Below are 20,880 nucleotides of genomic sequence, written 5' to 3'. Positions count from 1 at the left end.
GCCTGGCCACCTTCGAGTCTCTTTAATAGCATTCACTGGTACTCAGCCACAGTAATCTCATATGTTTGTTCTCACTGGAGTATTGTGGGTAAGGCTTCAACAGGAAAACTATTTTTGCAGTACAAATTCTAGAACCCCCCAGTGAGTCTTGGAACATAGATTGGGGATTCTAGAATTTGCAGTTTTAAAAAGTAGTTTTTCCTAGCTCTGAATGTAAGATAAGGAGTTTAACAGACAACTGGAGCAGCATAGCATTGTCCGTTGTCAAGGTGGGACCCATTTGCCGATTATGAGTGTAGCTGCACCCATTTTGAAAGCACAACAAACTGGCACAAGCTTTTGTGATATGGAAATTGAAAAGCAGGAAAAACTCCAGACAGTGGCCTGCAAATAGCAAAATAATATTTTTTATGATGTATGTGAAAATTTCCCCTATTCCAAGGTCTTTAAACAGTGAGAGACACATTACAGGATCAGCAGGTGGTTTCAGCCTCAACTGAAACCCCCCTGAGATGGGAAAGGGAACAGTGTTAATCAGCCTCTCATACAGAGTCATGACTCAGTCTCTCACCACAAACGTGCATAGGCTGGATCAGAGTACAAAATGGTATGACAAAGCTAGCATTGGCTAGAGCAGCATTCGATTCACCAGTGCTACACAAATACATTTACTTAGATGACCAGGATCACTTGTACTTCTGCATTCCAAACAATATGGATTTAGAACACTACTTACATAATCCAGATTGTTCAAACCTATATGCCCGATACAGTGTTTAATGCTAACATTCAATGCTCATCTGTATGATAATTAAGCACACATACAACTGGGTCTTACTATAGCCTCTGGATCAATACATTTTGAAAAGATATATTGAAGATCAACATAGTCAAAGAACATTGTAGATCTGGGGGAGCAGGAGAGAGAATATCTTATACCACAAGGAATGTTAGCTTTATCTTACATTCCTTAAATTTTTTGAAAAACAGCCATGGTCATCTCAAGTGTGCAGTCTCAGAGAAGCGCCATAGGATGGGGAGCTTCAAGACAAGAACAGCACAACACATCACATGCTACCAATTGGCAAGCTGGGCCATTTGCCAAAGCTCACAGACTGCCAGTGAGGTACCACCAAGGGCAAATTCTTGCCATTTTCACTTTTTATAGGGCAGTCTGCATGCCAACTCTGTGTGATTGGAGTACCTGTTATAAGCTGGGTGTGTGGCCCTGTGTAAAGTGAGAATTCAACCTCTCTCTCTCTCTCTCTGGCCATTTCTAGACCAGAGTCCTCCTCCTCACCCCAACCCTGAAGGAAGCCTTGTGCAGCAGACCTGTAAACCTTTCCTTCTCCTCTATACCCATTAGGTTTGGAACAAAATTCCCAGATAGTAATAAATTCTCTTTCTCATACACACATTCTCTCTCTCTCTCTTTCTCATAATCTCATACATACAGTATCAAGTACACAACAAGGACGTGGGTCCCATACAAATTCCTATGTGCAATATAACTTACTCCAGTGCCTTTCAGGAGATGTGCTTAATTACATCAATCAAAAGTGCAAGGTTCATTGGCCTTTTCTATCCAATTACCCAACATGACAATTCCTACATTCCTGTAACACCTAACTTCTCCTTTCCCCACCCTTTCCTGCAAAAAGCTGTTCTCTCATTTACTGTTTTCCAAGACTTTCCCACCCATCCTGGCAATGAGGGCAATAAATACCATGTTTACTGATTTCAGCAGATCCCCTTCTCAAAAATGAGAAGAGCATCTTCTGTTTTAGCTAACAGACGAGGATTCTTAAAAGACGATTAAGTCATGTTGTTCCTAACTGTATGGATGTATGGCCCCACCTGGTGTGAATATGCTGTGACTCTCAGAGCCAGCACTTGTGTGCTTTTTTCAACCTAGGCACAGCTGTAGGTCCTTATTCTTTGGCTTCTGGCCCACTCTAAGGCAAGCTCCACCCTACTCCAAGCTTGGACGATAGCCTTGGCAGTTCAGAACAAAGGTCCTTTCGGGTGAGTTGGCTGGTATATTGACAGTCACAGTCAGGACATCACCATCTCCCACCGCTGACTCATTGCTGTGCTCTCGCAGGGGTTAATGACAACTTCTCTCATGTTCTCATTGGTGTCCCCCACCATTTCTGTGTCTAGGCAGTAACGGGTCGCCATGTGCTCAATGTGAGAACCAACTTTATTCCATCGCTTTTGAAACAGAAAAGAGAAATGCAAAGAGATTAGATTTAGCATGTGTTATCCCACTGAGACAGAGTAATCTAAATATTGAATACTTTATAGGAGCATTTACCAACCTAGTACCTTCTATATGTGTTCAGACTACAATTCCTACCATCTCCAGTTTGCATGTCCACCATATCTGGAGGATATTGGTTTAAGGATGTAATATTAAAGCAGGGATGAGGAAAGTGAGATCCATGCTGCCCAAGGCAGTTTCTGTGAACAGCAGGGTCCTCCAAATTACCAAAAAATTGTTTCGGGGGGGGGGGGAATGGGGGATTTGTTTCCCCCAAACTGTCCCCAACACACCCTAGTGGTCATGAGGAGCAATTTTGGCTCCCTGAGTTGTTTCTGGGCAAAATAAAAATAAAAATAGAATTGGGCTGGGTATCAAAAGGGAGTGGGCCCCCAAGGCTCCAGTCCATCCCCTTAACCGCAGACCATTTCCCACTCTTGATGTAAAGTAATAGTATGGCCAGTACTATTTATGTGTACTAACAGTGTGGCCTAAATAAAATTGCTTAGTTCCTACTAGAATAAACTCATTGATCAGTTTTTGAATGCTAAACCAACATTTACACAAATCCCATGATTCAGTGGGCCTCCTCTAATTGAAATTAGCAACTATCTGTGTATATGGTTGAATGTACAGGATACAGCCTTATATTAGGAAAGTAAATGTAATAGTGCCAATAAGTGATTATAGCCAATGGACATCTGTATCAAAAATGAGTTACTATGTGATGTGGGTGATAACACTAGTAACCTTTTTAGTTTATAGCACTCTCATAGGATGGCTATATTAGCCTGTCTCCCAAAATCAAAATTTTAAAACTGAAGTGGATAGTATTTGAGAATTTCTATTGAGTAGACCCACAGGTTAGCAAATATAAAGAACACATTAGAAACTTCAGAGTGAAATTAATTGTTCTTTGTACATAAAACTTACTTCCCTCAAACACAAACTCCACCAACTCTTATTTACTGTAATCCCAAATGAAGCTGACGTCATGCTATTCACATTCAATTTATGGATGATCATGGGTGTTCAGTGCTCACATAGACCACCAAACAACTTGCAAAGGCTGTCTTCCAATCAAAGTTGCTGCCACAAAAACAAGGCAGAGGGAATACTTTCTGACAATTTTTTTTGGTAACTGACTAGTTGAGATATTGGATGATGATGATGATGATGACCCTTCTCACCTCACTTCCATAAACTTATATTATTTTATTTATTTCATTATATCCCACTTTACTCCCAAAACTAGGACTCAAGGTATCTCATAACAGCCATCTTCATTTATTAATCAACAGACTGAAACACAAAATGGCAAATCACTAAGAAATATTCAAACAAATTGTGATATTCAAACACAACTGAATTAAAAGCAATCTAAACACAGCTCACTAAAAAAGCATTATCGTGCTTATTGAAAGTCTCTTCTTCAGGAAATAGAGAACTGCCAGATGTCTGCCTGAAGAAGAAGGTCTTTGCTTGTGTCCAGCAGTCTCCAGGACATATAATCAGCTTCCACAAAGTTCTTGCATTATATGACAGGGATTCTATACAGTATATTACTCATGTAATGGACCATCATATGAGCTGCTCTTTCCTCTCCATGAGCATACAGTAGGGGCAATAGGAGAAAGAGGCTGAAAGCTCCAAGCTGCCTATTTTCAAAGTGCCTGGCTTCTGGGATTGAGTCATTGAGACAAGGCACTATAGGAACAGTGGCTTCAGCAATCACCTATCAAATACCTCAAAATGCCCAGCACTTCCTTGCTACACTGCCTTGGCTCCATTGACTGCCCTCTTCTGGAAGCCTGACATTTTCAGAACAGATGGCTTAGAGTCATCAGCCTTATTCTTCCAAGTTTTCAGTCTGCAAAACATTTTGAGGAAGAATGGCCTTACCTGCTTGCCATCCCCTTCTTTGCAAGGCAAGAGCACTGCCTGGGAACCTGGAAAGAGAGTATGTATGGACAAGCACAACTGTTGGTAGCGGACTTGCTGGTTGTATGTATACGTCCATTCCTGAAACAGAAGAATATACATCAAGCTGTCAGTGTTAAGTTCCAACACATTCCTTTCACTCCTCTTAATCTTTTAACCTCTCAGCTCTTCTCTCCTGTTCAACATTTACTTTCCTGCTTTCACACTGGGGGACGGGGTGGGAAGGCAAAATTCACCCAAAAGACATTTTTGAGATTTCCAAGAGCCTTTAAGACCCCACTTTGTAATTTTTGTTAAAGCAAAAAATGCCCCTCCCACACAATCCAGGAGAAATTTTACCAAAATTTGCCAAGCTGTTTTTTTTTTTTAAAATGCCCCACTTGGGCCTAAAACAAGCCAAAGGAGAGAATAAATATAGTGCAATTGCCATCTAAAACATTTAGAGAGTGTGGAGGGCATTCTGTACTTCTCTATGGCTGCTCCTAGGCTCTGGAATTCCTATCCTAGAGAAGTAAGACTGGTGCCCTTCATGCTATCCTTTCATAAGCAGGTATTATTATTATTATTATTATTATTATTATTATTATTATTATTATTATTATGCTTTATTTATATAGCACTGTAGATTTTGTTTTGGCAGGGTAATGATGGCTGATTGCACAGAGAAAAGGACCTTTCAGAATGTGCTGTACTGTTTATTTGTTGTTTTCTTTTTCATGGCCTTGCTTTAAACTGCTTTTAATTCTGTTGTTAAATAAATTGCATTTTTAATGTTTTTGTGTTATGGATTTTAAAGTTACATCTGTTTTAACTTTTGCAAGCTGTCCTAAGTCATAGGAATATCATCATCATCCAAGCTGTAAATGGTTTTCAGCAACTCCTGAGTGTCTGCAGCCATTTTTAAAAAGCCAGTGTGGGAGAGAAGTTAAAGCATTGGACTAAAAGCACCAGTTTTAATCTTTGTTTACCCATGAAGATCATTTTGCTAATTATTATTCCCCACCTTAGCTTACTTCACAAGTATGCAAAGGGATCTTGCAGCACCTTTGAGATCAACTGAAAGAAAGAAGTTGGTAGCATGAGCTTTCATAGACTAACATGTATCTGAAGTAGAGTGAAGTCTATGAAAGCTCATGCTACTGACTTCTTTATTTCAGTTGATCTCAAAGGTGCAGTAAGATCTTTTTGCACATTGAATTTTCCAGACTAATACAGCTATGTCCTTGACCTCTTTTTCACAAGGTTAGTCTGGGGAGAAAATGTGAAGAGGGAGAGTCCTGAAAAAGTTGGAAGACAGGCAGGATTAAGATATAGGTAACAATAACCAGTCTAGTTACAATTGAATTTATTTTGTTACATTGTATTTGTACATGTCTCTGACTTATAAACAGGTTGAAACTCCCTTATCTGAAATGCTTGGGAGAAGATATGTTTTAGATTTTGGAGATTTTTGGATTATGAATAGTTGCATATACATAATGAGATATCCTGGACATGGGACCCAAGTCTAAACATGAAATTCAGTCTGTATACGGACTGAAGGTAATTTTATATGCAATATTTTAAATAATGTTGTGCATGAACCAAAGTATGTGTGCATTGAACCATGAGAATACAAAGGGCTCATTATGGGGCTTGACAGACTGTCCCGAAGGGGCAGCGGGATGCCACCCATTTTCTAGCTGGATCGGGGCTTCAGCAACTTCACACCGTGGCCCTGATACGGCCTTTAAAGGTCGCAAAAAAGAGCCACAAAAAGCAGCTCCTTTTTGCACTCTCGAAAGGGCACAGCTTTATTTCGCTCCTTCAGCACTGTGTCGTATAGACGCAGCACCAGAGGAGCATCATGACGGTGCGTGGCATGTGGATCAGCACGTGGCATCATGGTGCCCTGGGGGGAATCAGGGTGTGCGTCATCTGGATGTGATGCCCTAATTCCATCCCTAATCTCTCTCTCTCTCAGTCTCTCTCATTCTCTCTCTCTCACACACAGATATCCAACTAAGACAATCACTTTGGGGGCTTCTATTTAATCTAGATTGCATTTTCATCTCAGCCTAGGTTGCAGAGCTGTCATCTGAGTAGTGTACCAGATAACCAGCTCTCTGTTTATTTGTTGTGCTACTATAACATACTGAAATAGTCCAGTACTTTTAAAATGGCTTTATTAAAGACATAGTTTATTCCAGTGAATATCCTGCCCCATCCAAACACACAGAATTTAAAGCTGAATTGAATTGTCCAAATTAGATATGTGAATTGTGCACAGGGAATGTGAAAGGGATTTGGTTTTTTAAGCTTCTGGAATCCCAAGTGGATAGACAGGTTTCTTGACTGGTATCCACCAAAGCAATAGTGAAAGAGAGAGAGAGAGATCAAGGGTGAGACAAGGGCATGGTGGAAGAAGCTGCTTTCTTCCACTCCATTAGTAAATGACATCCATGTTCTGTAGATTTCCATATTTCTGTCTGGGGTGCCATCTGGTTTCCATCTGATTAAATGGAAGAGAAGGAGAGGGCTGCGTTGTTGCCACTGAAGAGAGCCGTTAGAAAGACAGCCAAAGATGAGTCTTTAAATTTATTTTTTGAATTCATTATGATGCTGAGAAGCAGTGACAGGTGTCACCTTGAATGATGTTAAAGCCTTGAAAAATAGTTCCTGGCCCCCGACAGCTTTAATGTAGCTTGGTTTTCTATAGAAAACAGTTAGCATATGAAGTGACTTGCCATTTGAAGGATGAACCCTTCCTGACCTCTGTTGTTTTTTCTCAGTGGCTTTTCACTCTACATATGGAGTTTGAACACTTACCATTAAGGATCTAATTTCTCTTCTGACAAGGTGCAAGTGTGTTTGTGATATCAGTACTTGATTCTTTCCAAAAGGGTTTCTCAGAACTGCCACTGTGCCTCTGGTGGTAGGTTAAAAACAAGGGTAAAAGATCCAAAACCCATCTGCAATAATGCTTGTTTGGCCTTAGTTTTGCAAAGGGAAGGAGGAGACATTTGGCTGAAACTACTATATATGTACTGGCAAAGTGTGAGCTAAAACTATCCAAGGCCCAATACAGACCGCCCCTTTGGGGCAGCCTGCACCCGCCCCTTTTCACTCCAGGTTGGGGGCAGGGCAGCCTCACTGGCAGCCCTGTGGCCCCAATCCAGAGTTTTTCCAGACCACAGAGAAGCTGCTTCTCTATGGTGCAGAAAAGGAATGTCCTTCGGGCTTTACACCCCTGGACACCCCAGGAACCAGAGCCATGGGAGAAAGGGCCGCCTGGCTCCTTTCTCCCCGGCATCGTTCCCGCAGCAGTTTGGCAGCTGCAGGAATGAGGCATGCACCCAGAAGGAGCTCTGTTTTGGAGCTCCTTCTTCCACCACAGCCAGGCCTCTGTAAGCAGTCTGAGGCAGCGCAAAGACATCAAGCACACACCATGCCATTTGGATGCAGCATGTGCATGACGTTATCATGGCGGCCCCCATGTGGACAGGAGACCACAATGATTACAGTGCCACCATGTAGTAGGGTTGTGCAGCGTGTGGTCGCTCCACTCCCGGGCAACCCTACTATGTGTCCACAGTGTGGAACAAGCCCAAGATACTGAAACTATTTTGCAGATAGGGCTCAGCACATTACATTGTTTCTTTAATTACTGGAATAAAACACATGTTGGGTGCATTGTTTTCCCACCAGATGTCTTTATGAGGGTGGTGGGACAAGGAGAAGGCCCCCCACAGAGGCTTTCAAAATATGGGCAGATTTATATGGGAGAATACAGGCCTTCAGACCTGAGCAATATAAGCAATATAGATCCAGCATCTAGGTGATTTTGTTTTTGCAAGATCAGGACCATAATAGTGCATCAGCTAAGCAGGAAGCTCATGGTTCATCTAGTGACAAAGTATTTTGAAAGGCAGAAAGTGGAACCAGACCAAAAAAAATAAGGAGGAGGAACACAGATTATAGCCCTGCTGTCTGTTTCTTTTCTTTTCTTTTTTCAGGAGAGTGACAGCCTGTGTCTCAGCAAAGACTCATTTCAGTCCAGCTTTTCTCACCGCTGATGCTTCTGCTGCTACTGAGATGTGCTCAAGTGTATCCAGGCCTAAGAGGCTTCTGATTTCTTTTCTAAAGCTTGTCAGGTTTCTAGAAACTGCTAATGATTAATGGGTTTATTAAATGAATCCCAGAGTCAGAAATCTATTCCAAGAAGGTTACTGCAATGTTTAATATCAACTGATGCTCTGTTCTAACAGAAAGCCAATGCATCCGCCAACCAGTGACATCTTCATTAGACAAAACCAGGGCAAAATTATGATCAATTATTTACCCTCAAATGCATTTCTCTGGTGAAGTGCTAAATCAATCAATTCCTTTAGCAAATGAGACATAAATAAGACCAGATAATGCCAGGCTTCTGACTTGAAGCAAAACTGCGGAGGCAAACACAGGAGCAGAAACAGCAGGGTTTTTGACCCACTCACTTGCTGCTAATTTCTTTAGTGGGGGGGGGGGAAGATGACTATGGGTGAACGTGACAGATTTTAATAAAATTATGCATCATATAGGAAGATTTTTCTTACCTCTCATTCAGAGATGCAGGTGTGGGGGGGGGGGGGCAGACACACTACTTAATGCACAGAATTTGCTAGTATGAGATGCAATGATTGCAGAATTTGGATGTTACTTGATAGGGCTGACTACAGTAGACCTATTGAATCAATTGGATTTATAGCAGTATTGACTTTCTATTCATCAGTGGATCAATTCTAGTTGGGTCTAGCAATTGGATTTACCTTTTTGGACTATAACTCCCAACATCTTCCAGCCAGTGTGGCAACTGGTTGATGGATTATGGGAGCAGTAGTCCAAAAAGGCTTCCAAGTTCCATTTATGGAAGGTAGTTCAATTAATACTATTTGTCATGATGTCAACATGGAACCACCATATCTATATTATTTTTGCCTTTCTGCCAATATAGAACAAAAACGGCTTGCAATATAAGTGAAACTGCAACAACTAAATCAATATGTACTGCAAAAGTTTAAAAAGCATTAAACAACCAATCCATGTTTGAAATTACTGCTTTAACTGTTATAAAACTGGATTCTAGGGTCATTTTTTTCTATTTCTTTTAGGAGTTTTTTTTAAAGTGTATTTTAGTGTGTGCTTTTAAATGTAACTTTTTATTGTTTTAACTTTATTTATTTATTGCCTCATGAGCCCTTGGGAGCTGGGAGGTGATACATAAATATGAGGAAAAGTTGAAGAAGGTGGGCTTTTTCAGCTTGGTGATAAGAAGACTGAGCAGTGACATGATTTCAATTAAAACCTAAATTAAAACAACTGTAACACATTCAGAATGCATCAATAGAAATATAGTGTCTATATCAAGAGAAGTAATCTCTATGATTCTATGATTTGACGTATATAACACCTTTCTGCCCCAAGCAGGTAAAGGCTAAAGACCTGTTTAAATAAAAAGGTCTTTCCTGCTGTCTAAAAAGAGCAGAGAGGGAACCACTTAAGCCTCCCTTGGGAGGTTGGTCTAGATGGAAATGTGGTCCAATATAGAACAGGAGTAAGAAACTGTGGGAGACGAGGGAACCACATAAGACCTGCAGGACCGTGGAGACCATAGCCTACCCTCACCCCCTCAAAACATGCCCCCAAATACATCCTATAGAGCAGTGATGGCGGACCTATGGCACGCATGCCAGAGGTGGCACTCAGAGCCCTCTCTGTGGGCACATGTGCCATCGCCCCAGCACAGAGTTTGCCAGAGTTGGTTACTGGAAAGCCAGAGGTACATGGCACTTTACAATAAATAAGCGGGTTGTGGGTTGCACTTTGGACACTTGGCCTCTAAAAGGTTCACCATCACTGCTATAGGGAAACTAGGGGTTTCTTGTAAAATGGGGAGATAGGTTTTAAGTCTAGGTCAGGAGAAGCCTTTTTTGTTCACGTCCATGTAAAAACATGGCAAAAACATGCCCCCACACCACGTAATGGGCTTTTGAGTGTATTGTGTGGCAAAAAAATCTTCTGAGGGCACACAAAAATGACCCTGGGGGCAGCATGCAACACACAAGATAACAACAGCAATAGCAGCTTCATTTATATACTGCTTCATAAAACACTGAGCAGGCTCTAAACGGTTTACAGCTGTCAGCTAATGCTTGCATTTTGCCCACCCCTGATAGATATGCCATGGGTTTGGTGCTGAACTGGACATTGTTCAGACATTCACACCAAAATGAGGGATTGGGCCTGTGCCATTTGGACTGCTCACTGGAAGGACAGGTGGGGGACTTTTTATTTGACCATGTAGACAACCTCCACATGGGGACAATAGGCATCACAAAACCTGAATGGCTCTATGCAAGAATTAAGCTCTTCAGAGAATATCAGCCTTGCTCAGTGACAATCTTTTCATATCATAGAATTATTGAGTTAAAAGGGGCCTCGTGGGCCATCGAGTTCAGCATTGCCTTTGGTTTTCTACACTGCTTTCAGTTTTCATATGCAGAAAGAAGAATATGTTGTTGTAAATCTGTAATGCCTTATTTTCTAATTTTCTCTTGAAATTACCTTCTTTCTCTTTTATCTTCTACATCCTGAAAAATGGAAGGAAATCAAGGAGGTCACTGCAGGAAAAAGGGGACAGAAATGTCCTCCTTTCAAGTATAATATAATTAAAATATTTTTTTCAGGGTAAATATAATGTAGTGGCACTTTCCCCCAAATCCTTCCCATCTCTGTTTAGTATACAGCATTTCCCCATCTCTTTTACTGATTTGTCTCTGTGTTTATAACATATATTTACTGGCCACTAGTTATTTTTCAGATTAGAGCACAGAAAATTAAGAAAGTAAAGTCCTTATAAATGTAATCACTCAGAAGGAACTACTCTGAAAGTAGTTATTTGTGTACTGAATCCTTGAATAGCTAAGGTTCACTGGAACCTCTGTTTATCTACACACTTTTTATTTATTTTTTTGAAGTTAAATATATGGGGAAAGTATACTGACCTTCATGCCCATGGATATATGAAAGAATTGTTCATACTCAGAGCTGGTATAATTTGAAAAATGAAAGATGTCATACTTTGAATGGGATAACAGCTGTAGCCCTGAGTATTTGCCATAGTTAAAGTATGGGAAATTTCCATATTGTCACTTTAAAAATGATAATTTTGGCTTGTAAAGAAGGAGAGCACACCTTTTCCTCCTTTTTTGTTGCAGTTAAAGTGGCATCTGATTGTTAATCTAACTCAGAGAATACTCTCTGATTGACACTGCATATTTTCCCCTTTAGTGATTGAGAGGGGAGGAGGGAATGAGGTCAGGCTCATTAAGCTCCTTCTACTTTAATAGGCAATTTAATATAGAATGAATACAGAGTACGAACTTAAACATATCACTGCAATTCAGTTCATTTTTTTTCTGAGCAAGAGAAAAGCATAAATAGGTCTGAAAGATGAGAGGAAATTATAATTCTCATTTTCCTCCTCTCTGGTCCTTGAAGAAGGGTTGCATGCCATAGTAGGTTGCATTCTGAGTACAGATGGATGCCAGGCTCAGTTCAGTTCAGAGATATATTCAGAGAGAGAGAGAGATTCAGTTCAGCTCAGGAAATATATATGTTTTGGCTACATGTTTTGTTCTAATCTAAGGTTGGGACCTGATTGTTCCATTAGACTTGCTTAATTCCCACTGTACAGGTCATGCATTTTTTTCTTCTCTGCAGAAAAGCAGTATCCAAAATAAGTTTGCGAAAGCGCTCCTACCACTTTCAGAAGGTTAAGCAAGCAGGTCTACTTTCTCTGAGTGTGTGTGAGAGATCCGAAATGTTCCTGACTGGCAGCATCCCTAAATGTAAACATTTGCACTGGCAACTGCTGACTTTAGGTTCCCATTGCACAATCACTCTATATTCTATTACACTCTGATTACATGATAACTCTGTAACCATGCGTAAATAGCTGTGACTTTAATATGCCACCAGTGCATTGCAGTGAGTGGACTCAAAACTGCAAGAATCCATGCTAAAATAAACAAGTTTTAAAGCACTGGTAGATTCTGTCTCTCATCCACCTCCTTTTTATGCTGAAAATGATGAACATGGCTATTGCTTGGAAAACTGTTGCAGAAATGTTTTTCTAGTCATCCAGTCCAGTGCAGATGCTGAAGCTGATATTCATGTTAAGGAAACACTGACTAGGATCTCCTCCTTACATACAGTTAATTTCATCTAGTGAATGAGTGTTTGACTTGGGTCTTGTCTAGTGCAATGCTTCTCAGGCTGATGTGAGGGACTAGCAGTTGTTATTAGTTGTTAGGACTGGAGTGTGGCTTTGGCGCAGCTTCTGGCCTCTTAAGATGCATGTGTCATTTAAATAGCATACCTCCAAAGTGACCTGAAGCAGCTTTATTTTGGCCTGTCTATACAGGCAGAAAGTTTGGCTACTAAGCCTGAAAAACACTAAAATTAAGACCCAGCCCATGTAAATGAAAACCACCTAGAGTCAGGGGAATTTCCCAGCAGACAATGGATCATTAATTAAATAGACACCCTGAGGCCTTGCCATTCAACAACAGACCAACACAGAGATTAATATGTAAATCACTCTGTCTCAACCAAGGGTCACACATATATACCCCACTCAATCCCATGCCAGCATTCTCTGAATAAGCCAGCCACAGACACTGGTGAAACATCATGAATAAATTCTTCCAGAACATGGCTACATAGCCCAAAAACCCCACAAAAAATTAATGAATAGATTGTTAACTATTGGACCTCAATTCAGTTTGGTCCTCTGTTCTGGGATTTCAAATATATCTATATGACAAGAATTTGAGAATATAATATAACCATTAATGTAATTAGGGTCATTATAGTAATGTTAAAATGCTCTTTTGGGGTATATGAATATGAAAAGTTCAATTGTTCTCATTATCATAACAGAGATTCTTAAATAGCTCAGACGTCTATAATGCCCCTCTCCTTCAGAAAACACATGCTGATACTTTTGCAGATCACTTTTAAATAAAAACTGGGTTCTCAGTTTCTTTAGTGGACTGTGTATTGGCTTGAGAAATATGCATCATGTCACACCATATACATCATGGAGTTCATCTTTGTACATGAACTTCCTGTTCTATGAGATCTTCCTTGCACTGAAAAGGTTTTGTTTCAGAAGTGAGATCTAATTTTGCTTAAGTAAGCCTTTCTTTCTTTCTTTTGTAGGAATAGGTATGGAAGATGGGATATTCATGAATTATATATGTTTTATTTCGCTTTTTACTGAATAAAAAGTTTCAATATATTTGTGGATTTTGGATGTTAATAATGTACAGGCATGTAACCTAAGTGAGACATTTTAAAAGGCCATTGGAGTGCATAGGTTTTTTTATGACATACACGTTTGCTCCCATTACTCTTTCTTAACATATTTCATTTCATTTATAAGGGCCAGGGTCAAGTGGGGAGGCAGTGGAGGGGAGTAGAGGGGATGGCAGGGGCATCTCTCCAGCCACCCTCCAACAACACTGAAAACATGTGACATGAGGACAATGAGACAATCACCAGCAGGAAAAGCGGATGGCCAAGGCAATATCACCAGAGCCACTATAATCGCAAGTGTGGAACTAAAAGGGAAAGGACATGAGGGAAGAAACAACAAGAGCCTTGGATAAAAGAGGGAAGGATATAGTAGACAAACAAATGGGTACTTGAAGAGCTGAAGCCTGAAATACCCATAGAAGCCTAGATAGTCAAACTGAGGCTGTTGGACTTTGGCTACATCATGAGAAGGCACAACTCATTGGGAAAGGGAGTAATGCTAGGAAAAGTAGAAGGCAGTAGTAATAGAAAGAGAGGAAGACCACATCCCAGATGGCAAGACTCAACTAGGGAGGTCATGGGCCTGAATCTACAAGATCTAAGCAGAGGAATGGAGGACAGAGGGGCTTGGAGATGTCTCATTCACATTGTTGCCATGAGTCAACGTCAAATCAAGGGCAGTTAACAACAAATCTATTAAGTGTCAGAATACCAGAAAGAGGAAGCAACTTGTGTATTTTTCTCCCTTCCCTTCCCTTCCCCCACCCTTTCTTTTCTTATCTTTTCTTCTTTTTAAAAAAAGGTTCCAATGGTGTGGTTTTTCTAACATCTACGTGAACATGCGTAAATCTGTAAAGTCAACTACTAAGGGAATCCAAGTCTTTTCTACACTCTTTTCTACAAGTCTTTTCTACTGTTGAGCTTTCTAAACTCAACAGTTATACGCAATCTCTTTTTCCTGGAAAGAGGACATACAATTTTGGTGACACCCTTTATGTTATAAAGCTGTATTCTGCATTAAAGGTGGTGGCTGTGAGTACTGTTTAAAAAAAATAAAAATCTGTACCTTCACTATGTCAAGCTCAACTCTCTCCAACCAATAAGTGAAGGGATGGGATAATTTTTAGACTCAAGAGACCAGAGTGAAGAATCAGTCTTGACAATATTTAAAATGAATGTATTGGCCCATTACACTACCTGTTGTCAGATGTGCTGTTAAATCTTTTGGACTGAAAAGATCTCCCCATATGAGCCTACCTGGGTTTTGAGATCATTGGGGGAAGCCTTTCTTTCAGCACCACCACCATCACAGGCACAAGGCAGGGCCTTCTTGGTAGTTGCTCCTATATTGCTCCTATACTCTCACAGGAGGCTCTCTCTGCTCTCCTTCTGCCAGTAGACAAACTCTTTTTATTTAGAGAAACTTTTAGCCCTTATTTAGTTGTTACAGAAAGTTTTTTAATTGGGCGTTGTGTACTTTTTCTCATCAATTATGTTTGAAGTGCTGATTAATTAGTTTTAATTCAGTTTAATTATTTTTAATATGACAGTTTATGTAGTTGTACATGTAATTGTTCTTTTTTATTATTTTGATTTTAGCTGTATTCTGTTTTACTCTTAGTTGCAAGCCACTCTTCTCAGTCCAGTTTTTGCTTTCAATTTGCAGGTGTATTGTGTTTCATCTGTTTTGTATTCAGTATTATAATTTTCATTTCGGATGGGTTCATCAGGGCGGTATACAAATAAATATTATTATTATTATTATTATTATTTATTTCAAGTGCCTTTCAATAGAAAGGTAATAAAAAGATAAAATAAACTAAAATAAATAAAAATTTCAACTTTACTTATTTAGCATACTTAGTGATTCTTTCAAGTCCCCTTCTCAGCCTTAGTTTTACTGCTGTCTACAAAACAGTCTTGTCCCACAGTGTTCATACTTCCACATAATAAAGAAAATTTAACAGCCATGACAATGTCTTATGGAATGCTGTTATTTCTGTGATTCAGAAATAATGCAGTTTGATGCTGCTTTAACTACCATGGCTCAATGCTATTGAATCCTGGGATCTGTAGTTTCTTCTGGGCACCAGAGCACAAAGAAAGCTAAATATCTCATAAAACTACAAAGCCCAGAATTCATAGTATTGAGCCATGGCAGTTAAAAAGGTATCAAACTGCATTATTTCTGCATTGCAAATTAGACTTTAGAAAGGCTTCTCTCAGCTAGAGAACATTAGTCTTTCAGTCCCCTCACCTTTGCAGGTATGGCTAGTAGGAACACAAGTGGGGCCTTCGCAGTGGCTGCCCCTACAGTTTGGAGCTACCCCCTAAGGAGTGTAGAATACTCCTCTCTTTGTTACTCCTCCATCAGCAGGTGGAGACTTTTTATTCAGACAGCCTTTTAGAAATTAAGGCTTTTAAGGGAAAGGCTATAACAGGATGCCATATTGCTGTACATTGTACTGTTTAAGAGTGTTTTTAAACAATAGTATATATTTTAAATTGTTTTAGTATAGTTAATAGTTTAATTCTGCTTTATTGTTAACTTTTTGTATGTTTTAAATTATAATGATTTTTAATTTGTAAGACACCTTGTTCCAATCTTGTGGGAAAGGCAGGACATAAATAAAGATAGTGATGCAGCTGCAGATGAAAATAGTGCTTTACCAAACTACAAATCCCAGGATTCTGCAGGATTCAGTCATGGCAGTTAAAGTGGAATATAACACTATAATTGTATAGTATGCAAGAGCCCCCAGACTGTTAAATTACCTGTGCTGCTGATGCTGGACCTTTACTTGTGATACAGGGGTTTAAGATCACAACTGGAAAATCTTGTCCTTCCGACTTCTGGGTCTCCAAGCATCTTTGCCTCTGCCGTATCATCCCTGTCTGGTAAAGTGATTCCTCAGGAATTCTAAGCAGAGACATTAATGATTGAAGTTATCATTCTTCACCTGTAGTAAGCAGCTATCCATGGGAATCATATACACAGCAGGAGAGCCAATGTGATACGATGGACAGAGTGTTAGTCTATTGCTATACTGGATTCTGCTTCCCATTTATTCATGAAGCTCCCTGGCTGATCTTGGAGTGCTTCGTATTTCTTTCCCTAACTTGCCTCAGAATGTTATTATAGATATAAATGTGTGAGGGCACATGCATGCCCTGAACAACTTGGAGGAAGGGCAGGATAAAAATGTAATTATGCTGGAGAGAACAATTTTTCAAAATGTGGTGACTTGTATTTTTACCCAAGATAGGAGAATGTTACCATGTAAAGATTTAGAGGGAAGGTTATCTCTTGAAATACTCATTGTTCTGGAAGGGATAGGGGAAAATAGGAAACTCCTATTAACCAAGGAAAAGGGAGAAAGGAAAGTATGAGGAGTTCTCCTGGTACTACAAGCAGTGCATATTAATGAAAAACTACTAATACCTGAGTTCCGGATAGACGTTTTCCAGATACCACTTGAAGGTGTGACATTTTAATGACTTTCTCAGTTCTACTCTGCTCTGGATGCTGTCAAAAAGGAAAAAAATATCATTATACAAAATATAATTAGGACACTGCATCTTTTTGCAATTTGAAATAGGCCTGACAAAGGCAAAATTCTACTGTAACTTGTAACTTTGCAAAGTTGAAAATCTCAGCCTTTTTCCACACACCCCATTTCTCTCACTGGGATAACATATTGGGAGAACAAAAGGTCAAACTTTCATTTGGATCAGAATGATGGGGACAGGGAGTGAGTTCTTCCACCCCATAAATAAATAAATAATAAATAAAAGTTTTATTTATATACCGCAGCCTTCCATAGATCAGGGCGGTTTACACACAATTAAGATATACATACATAAATCAAGCAAATCAAGCATAAACAATACATCAAAGAAACAATAAAAACAATAAAAAGATAAAAAGATAAAACCCCAATTAGCCCTTCCTCATGGCCACGGAAAGAGGAGGGAGGCCCTAAATGATGTTCATGGGGGGAATGCTTGATGAAATAAGAAGGTCTTTAAATCCTTCTTGAATTGGGCCAGGGAGGTAGTCGAGCGGAGCTCAGCGGGCAGCGTATTCCAGAGGGCCGGGGCGGCGATGGAAAACGTCCGCTTGGTAACGGAGGAAAGCCTAGCCCCCGGCACCTTCAGGAGTTGCTGCCCAGATGTTCTGAGGGTGCGGGACGGAATGTATGGGGAGAGGCGGTCCTTCAGGTATCCTGGACCCAAGCCATTTAGGGCTTTATAGGTAATTACCAACGCCTTATATTGAGCTCGGAAGCGAATGGGCAGCCAGTGAAGATCTTTTAAAATCGGTGTTATATGGCTGGTCCTGGGAGCACCAGTGACCAGCCGGGCTGCCATATTCTGCACCAATTGTAGCTTCCGAGTTTGGTATAAGGGTTGCCCCATGTAGAGTACATTGCAGAAATCCAATCTTGAAGTTACCAGAGCATGTACAACCGTTTCAAGGTCCCTCTGGGCCAGGTATGGGCGCAGCTGGCGAATCAGCCGAAGCTGATAACAGGTGCTCTTGACCGTCGCATTCACCTGAGCAGTCAGGTGAAGCGACGAGTCAAGAAGCACGCCCAGACTGCGCACGGAGTCCTTCACAGGGAGCGTGACCCCGTTCAGGACAGGTGGAACCACCGCCATTCCTGGACCAGGATGTAGTTCCCCCATCACCCGGCATGAATGGAAGCTGCTGTCCTGGGGCCTGTAGAGTAAAGACTTCGGAAAAGGGATGATTTTCATGAGGATTACAGTAGGAGAAAAAACAAAGTGCTACAGCATTGCTAGATAACATTTCAAACCTAGATATGTTAATTTCAATCACAATATAGTTTGTGTCTGATGTGGCCCTTAATCCCTCTAAAGTTCCAGTGGACGTTTTTTCACCAGTCTGGAATTGTTACAGTATGCTTACGATCAAGACGACAAATGCCTTCTCCTCCAGAAGCTGTTGGAATGGAACTCCCATCATCTTTCACTCCAGGGTATGCTGGCTGAGGCTGATGGCAGATGCAATTGAACAATATCTGGAGGGCTACACATTGCTGGTTTATGGATTTATTGCTTTGCAATTGCAACTTTGAAAATGGGAAATATGCCACTTCACTTTTCTACGGCTTCTTTGGTTGAATGAAATCTTCATGCATATGAGTCCTAATCCAGTTGAGTTATGTGTATCTCAACCTGGATAAGAAATCATGGCCATATTGGTGCACATATGGTTCCTAGACCAATCTAGCAACTAAGGACAACATAAAGAAAATCACGAAGGACTGCTAGGAAGAAAAGAGATGGGCTTGAAACTAGATTTAGATCTAAATTTGCTCCCTCCAAACAGATGACTGGTGCTCTTTCTGAATCTTCTATCAGGGAGATACGTGCACATCCAGCTGGTCTGGAAAAATAAAACTTTATATAGATGGTACAGTGGTACCCCGGGATACGAATGCGCCGGGTTACGAATTTTTCGGGATACGAAAAAATCCCATAGGGATTTATTGCTTCGGCTTACGAAGGTTTCTTCGGGTTACGAAAAAACCGCGGCGCTATTTTCCGCCACCGGAGGGCAGCAGAGAGCTATTTTTCCATTAGCGCCTATGGGAATTCGGCTTACGAAGGTATTTCGGGTTACGAAATTAACCGCGGAACGAATTAATTTCGTAACCCGGGGTACCACTGTATAAAGGAGCACAGCCAGCATACCAAAAATGTTCATGTACTATGGGGGCTGGAAGTGGTACAAGTGACAAAACATAAGAGTTTGGACTAACAAAAAGTTAGTTTTGGATTATTTTATTTACTTTATTTATTTCATTTCTATGCCATTCTATGCTACAACTCCCAGGCTGCATTCACACTGCAGAAATAATCCAGTTTGACACCACTTTGACTGCCATTGTTCATTGCTATGGAATTCTGGGAACTGTAGTTTGTTGTAGCACCAGAACTCTTTGATAGAGGAATCTAAATGCTCACAAAAGTGTAATTCCCATAGTTCTATAGCACTGAGCCATGGTAGTTAATGTGGTGTGAAACTGGATTATTTCGGCAGTGTGGCTGGAGCCCCAGAAACCCAAGCCACATCAGCTGTCTAACATCTAACATTCCTGGTATCTGCAAAACATAATGCTGACCTACACTTTTGCATTACCTGAGGTGTTCACAACATTATGAAAACAACCCCCTCCCCTTAAAAGAAGAAGCCAGATGATAAAGTGAAAGAAGCAAGGGAAGAAGGAAGGGAAGGATAAAAATGGCAGGTAGAAGTGGAATACATTATCTCAGACTTGCTGTGGCAAGGTTATGACATAACTGTTTTCCACTGGGGCAAATATGAAAATAAGGATTTAGATTGCCTGGCTTTTTCTGTAACCCTTATTTGTTTCTTTGCCCTGGGGCAGCATTTATTCATACTGCTGGCTCATTAGTAAGGATAGCAGATTCTACTTTTCTTGGCCCCAATAGGACAGCTATTAAAAGAAAAAACAACCTTGGATTTGATCTGGCACACTTTCCAGAGAGAGAGATAAGAGGAGGACATTAGCTGTTTTGTTTTCATCGGCAAACAAACCAGTCTTTCTGATGAGATAAGCCAAAGTGTTTTTATGTAAGATATATATATCCATATCCAAGACTTTTATATCCATATATTTGCAGCATCTGTTTACTATTAACATCTAATTAACTGTTCCCACAGCAACAAAATGCAAGCATTCCAACAGCTGGACGATGCTCCTATAAAAATGTAATGAGGTTCCACTATATCGAACGATTGAGTCTCTTGCTTTGTGTTTTTCCTTCACCGCCAGAGGGGGACACTTACTCTCCATATGGCCTCCCTTGAGCTGCAGGCCGGGCAGCGTAATAGTACTGCTTATATTCATCCATCCATACTTCAGCTGTGCGCTTGGTGTTTCTAAGGAGAGACATTAAAAAATGAGGGTGAAACCCAAAAAGCACGCATGAAAGAGTTTTAATTGGATGCCTCAGATAAAAGCCTGTAGGGATGAGAGAAGAGGGAGAAGCCTTCTCCTTCCATCGGCTACCTCCCTGGCCCAATTCAAAAAGGATCTAAAGACCTTTTTATTCCAGCAAGCATTCCCCGTTAGGGATGTAAAGAATATTCTCCAAAATTCGAAAATTAGGAGAAAAATGGCAATTTCGAACATTTCTATTACAATCTGGAGAGGAGAAATTCTGAATAATTCTCTATCAATGAGTAAGAATATTGAGGCTAGTCATTTCGAAATGAAAGGGAGAGAAGAATCCTTCATCTGACTCTCGATAGTCACTATTTGCATATTTTGTGTAAGAAAAGC

General features: G+C 40.4%; 1 protein-coding gene across 3 annotated transcripts in view; it reads right to left on the bottom strand.

Moving 5' to 3' along the window:
• Nucleotides 1-391: 391 nt before the first annotated feature.
• The window catches only part of GALNT14 (polypeptide N-acetylgalactosaminyltransferase 14), a 384,373-nt gene continuing 363,884 nt past the window's right edge, over nucleotides 392-20,880 (bottom strand). For 2 of the 3 annotated variants that reach the window (XM_042438475.1, XM_042438494.1), the window contains 5 exons: nucleotides 20,385-20,477; nucleotides 16,986-17,069; nucleotides 16,319-16,463; nucleotides 4,166-4,285; nucleotides 392-2,214 (listed from right to left, as the gene is read on the bottom strand). In XM_042438475.1, coding sequence (XP_042294409.1) covers nucleotides 2,056-2,214; nucleotides 4,166-4,285; nucleotides 16,319-16,463; nucleotides 16,986-17,069; nucleotides 20,385-20,477 — 601 coding nt within the window. In that variant the 3' untranslated portion in view covers nucleotides 392-2,055. The remainder of the gene's footprint in view (nucleotides 2,215-4,165; nucleotides 4,286-16,318; nucleotides 16,464-16,985; nucleotides 17,070-20,384; nucleotides 20,478-20,880) is intronic. The other variant, XM_042438484.1, reaches the window with a different exon arrangement.

Source organism: Sceloporus undulatus, chromosome 1 (genome assembly GCF_019175285.1).
Source record: "Sceloporus undulatus isolate JIND9_A2432 ecotype Alabama chromosome 1, SceUnd_v1.1, whole genome shotgun sequence".
In the NCBI taxonomy this organism is placed as follows: domain Eukaryota; kingdom Metazoa; phylum Chordata; class Lepidosauria; order Squamata; family Phrynosomatidae; genus Sceloporus; species Sceloporus undulatus.
This window is presented reverse-complemented; position numbering and strand designations above follow the sequence as displayed.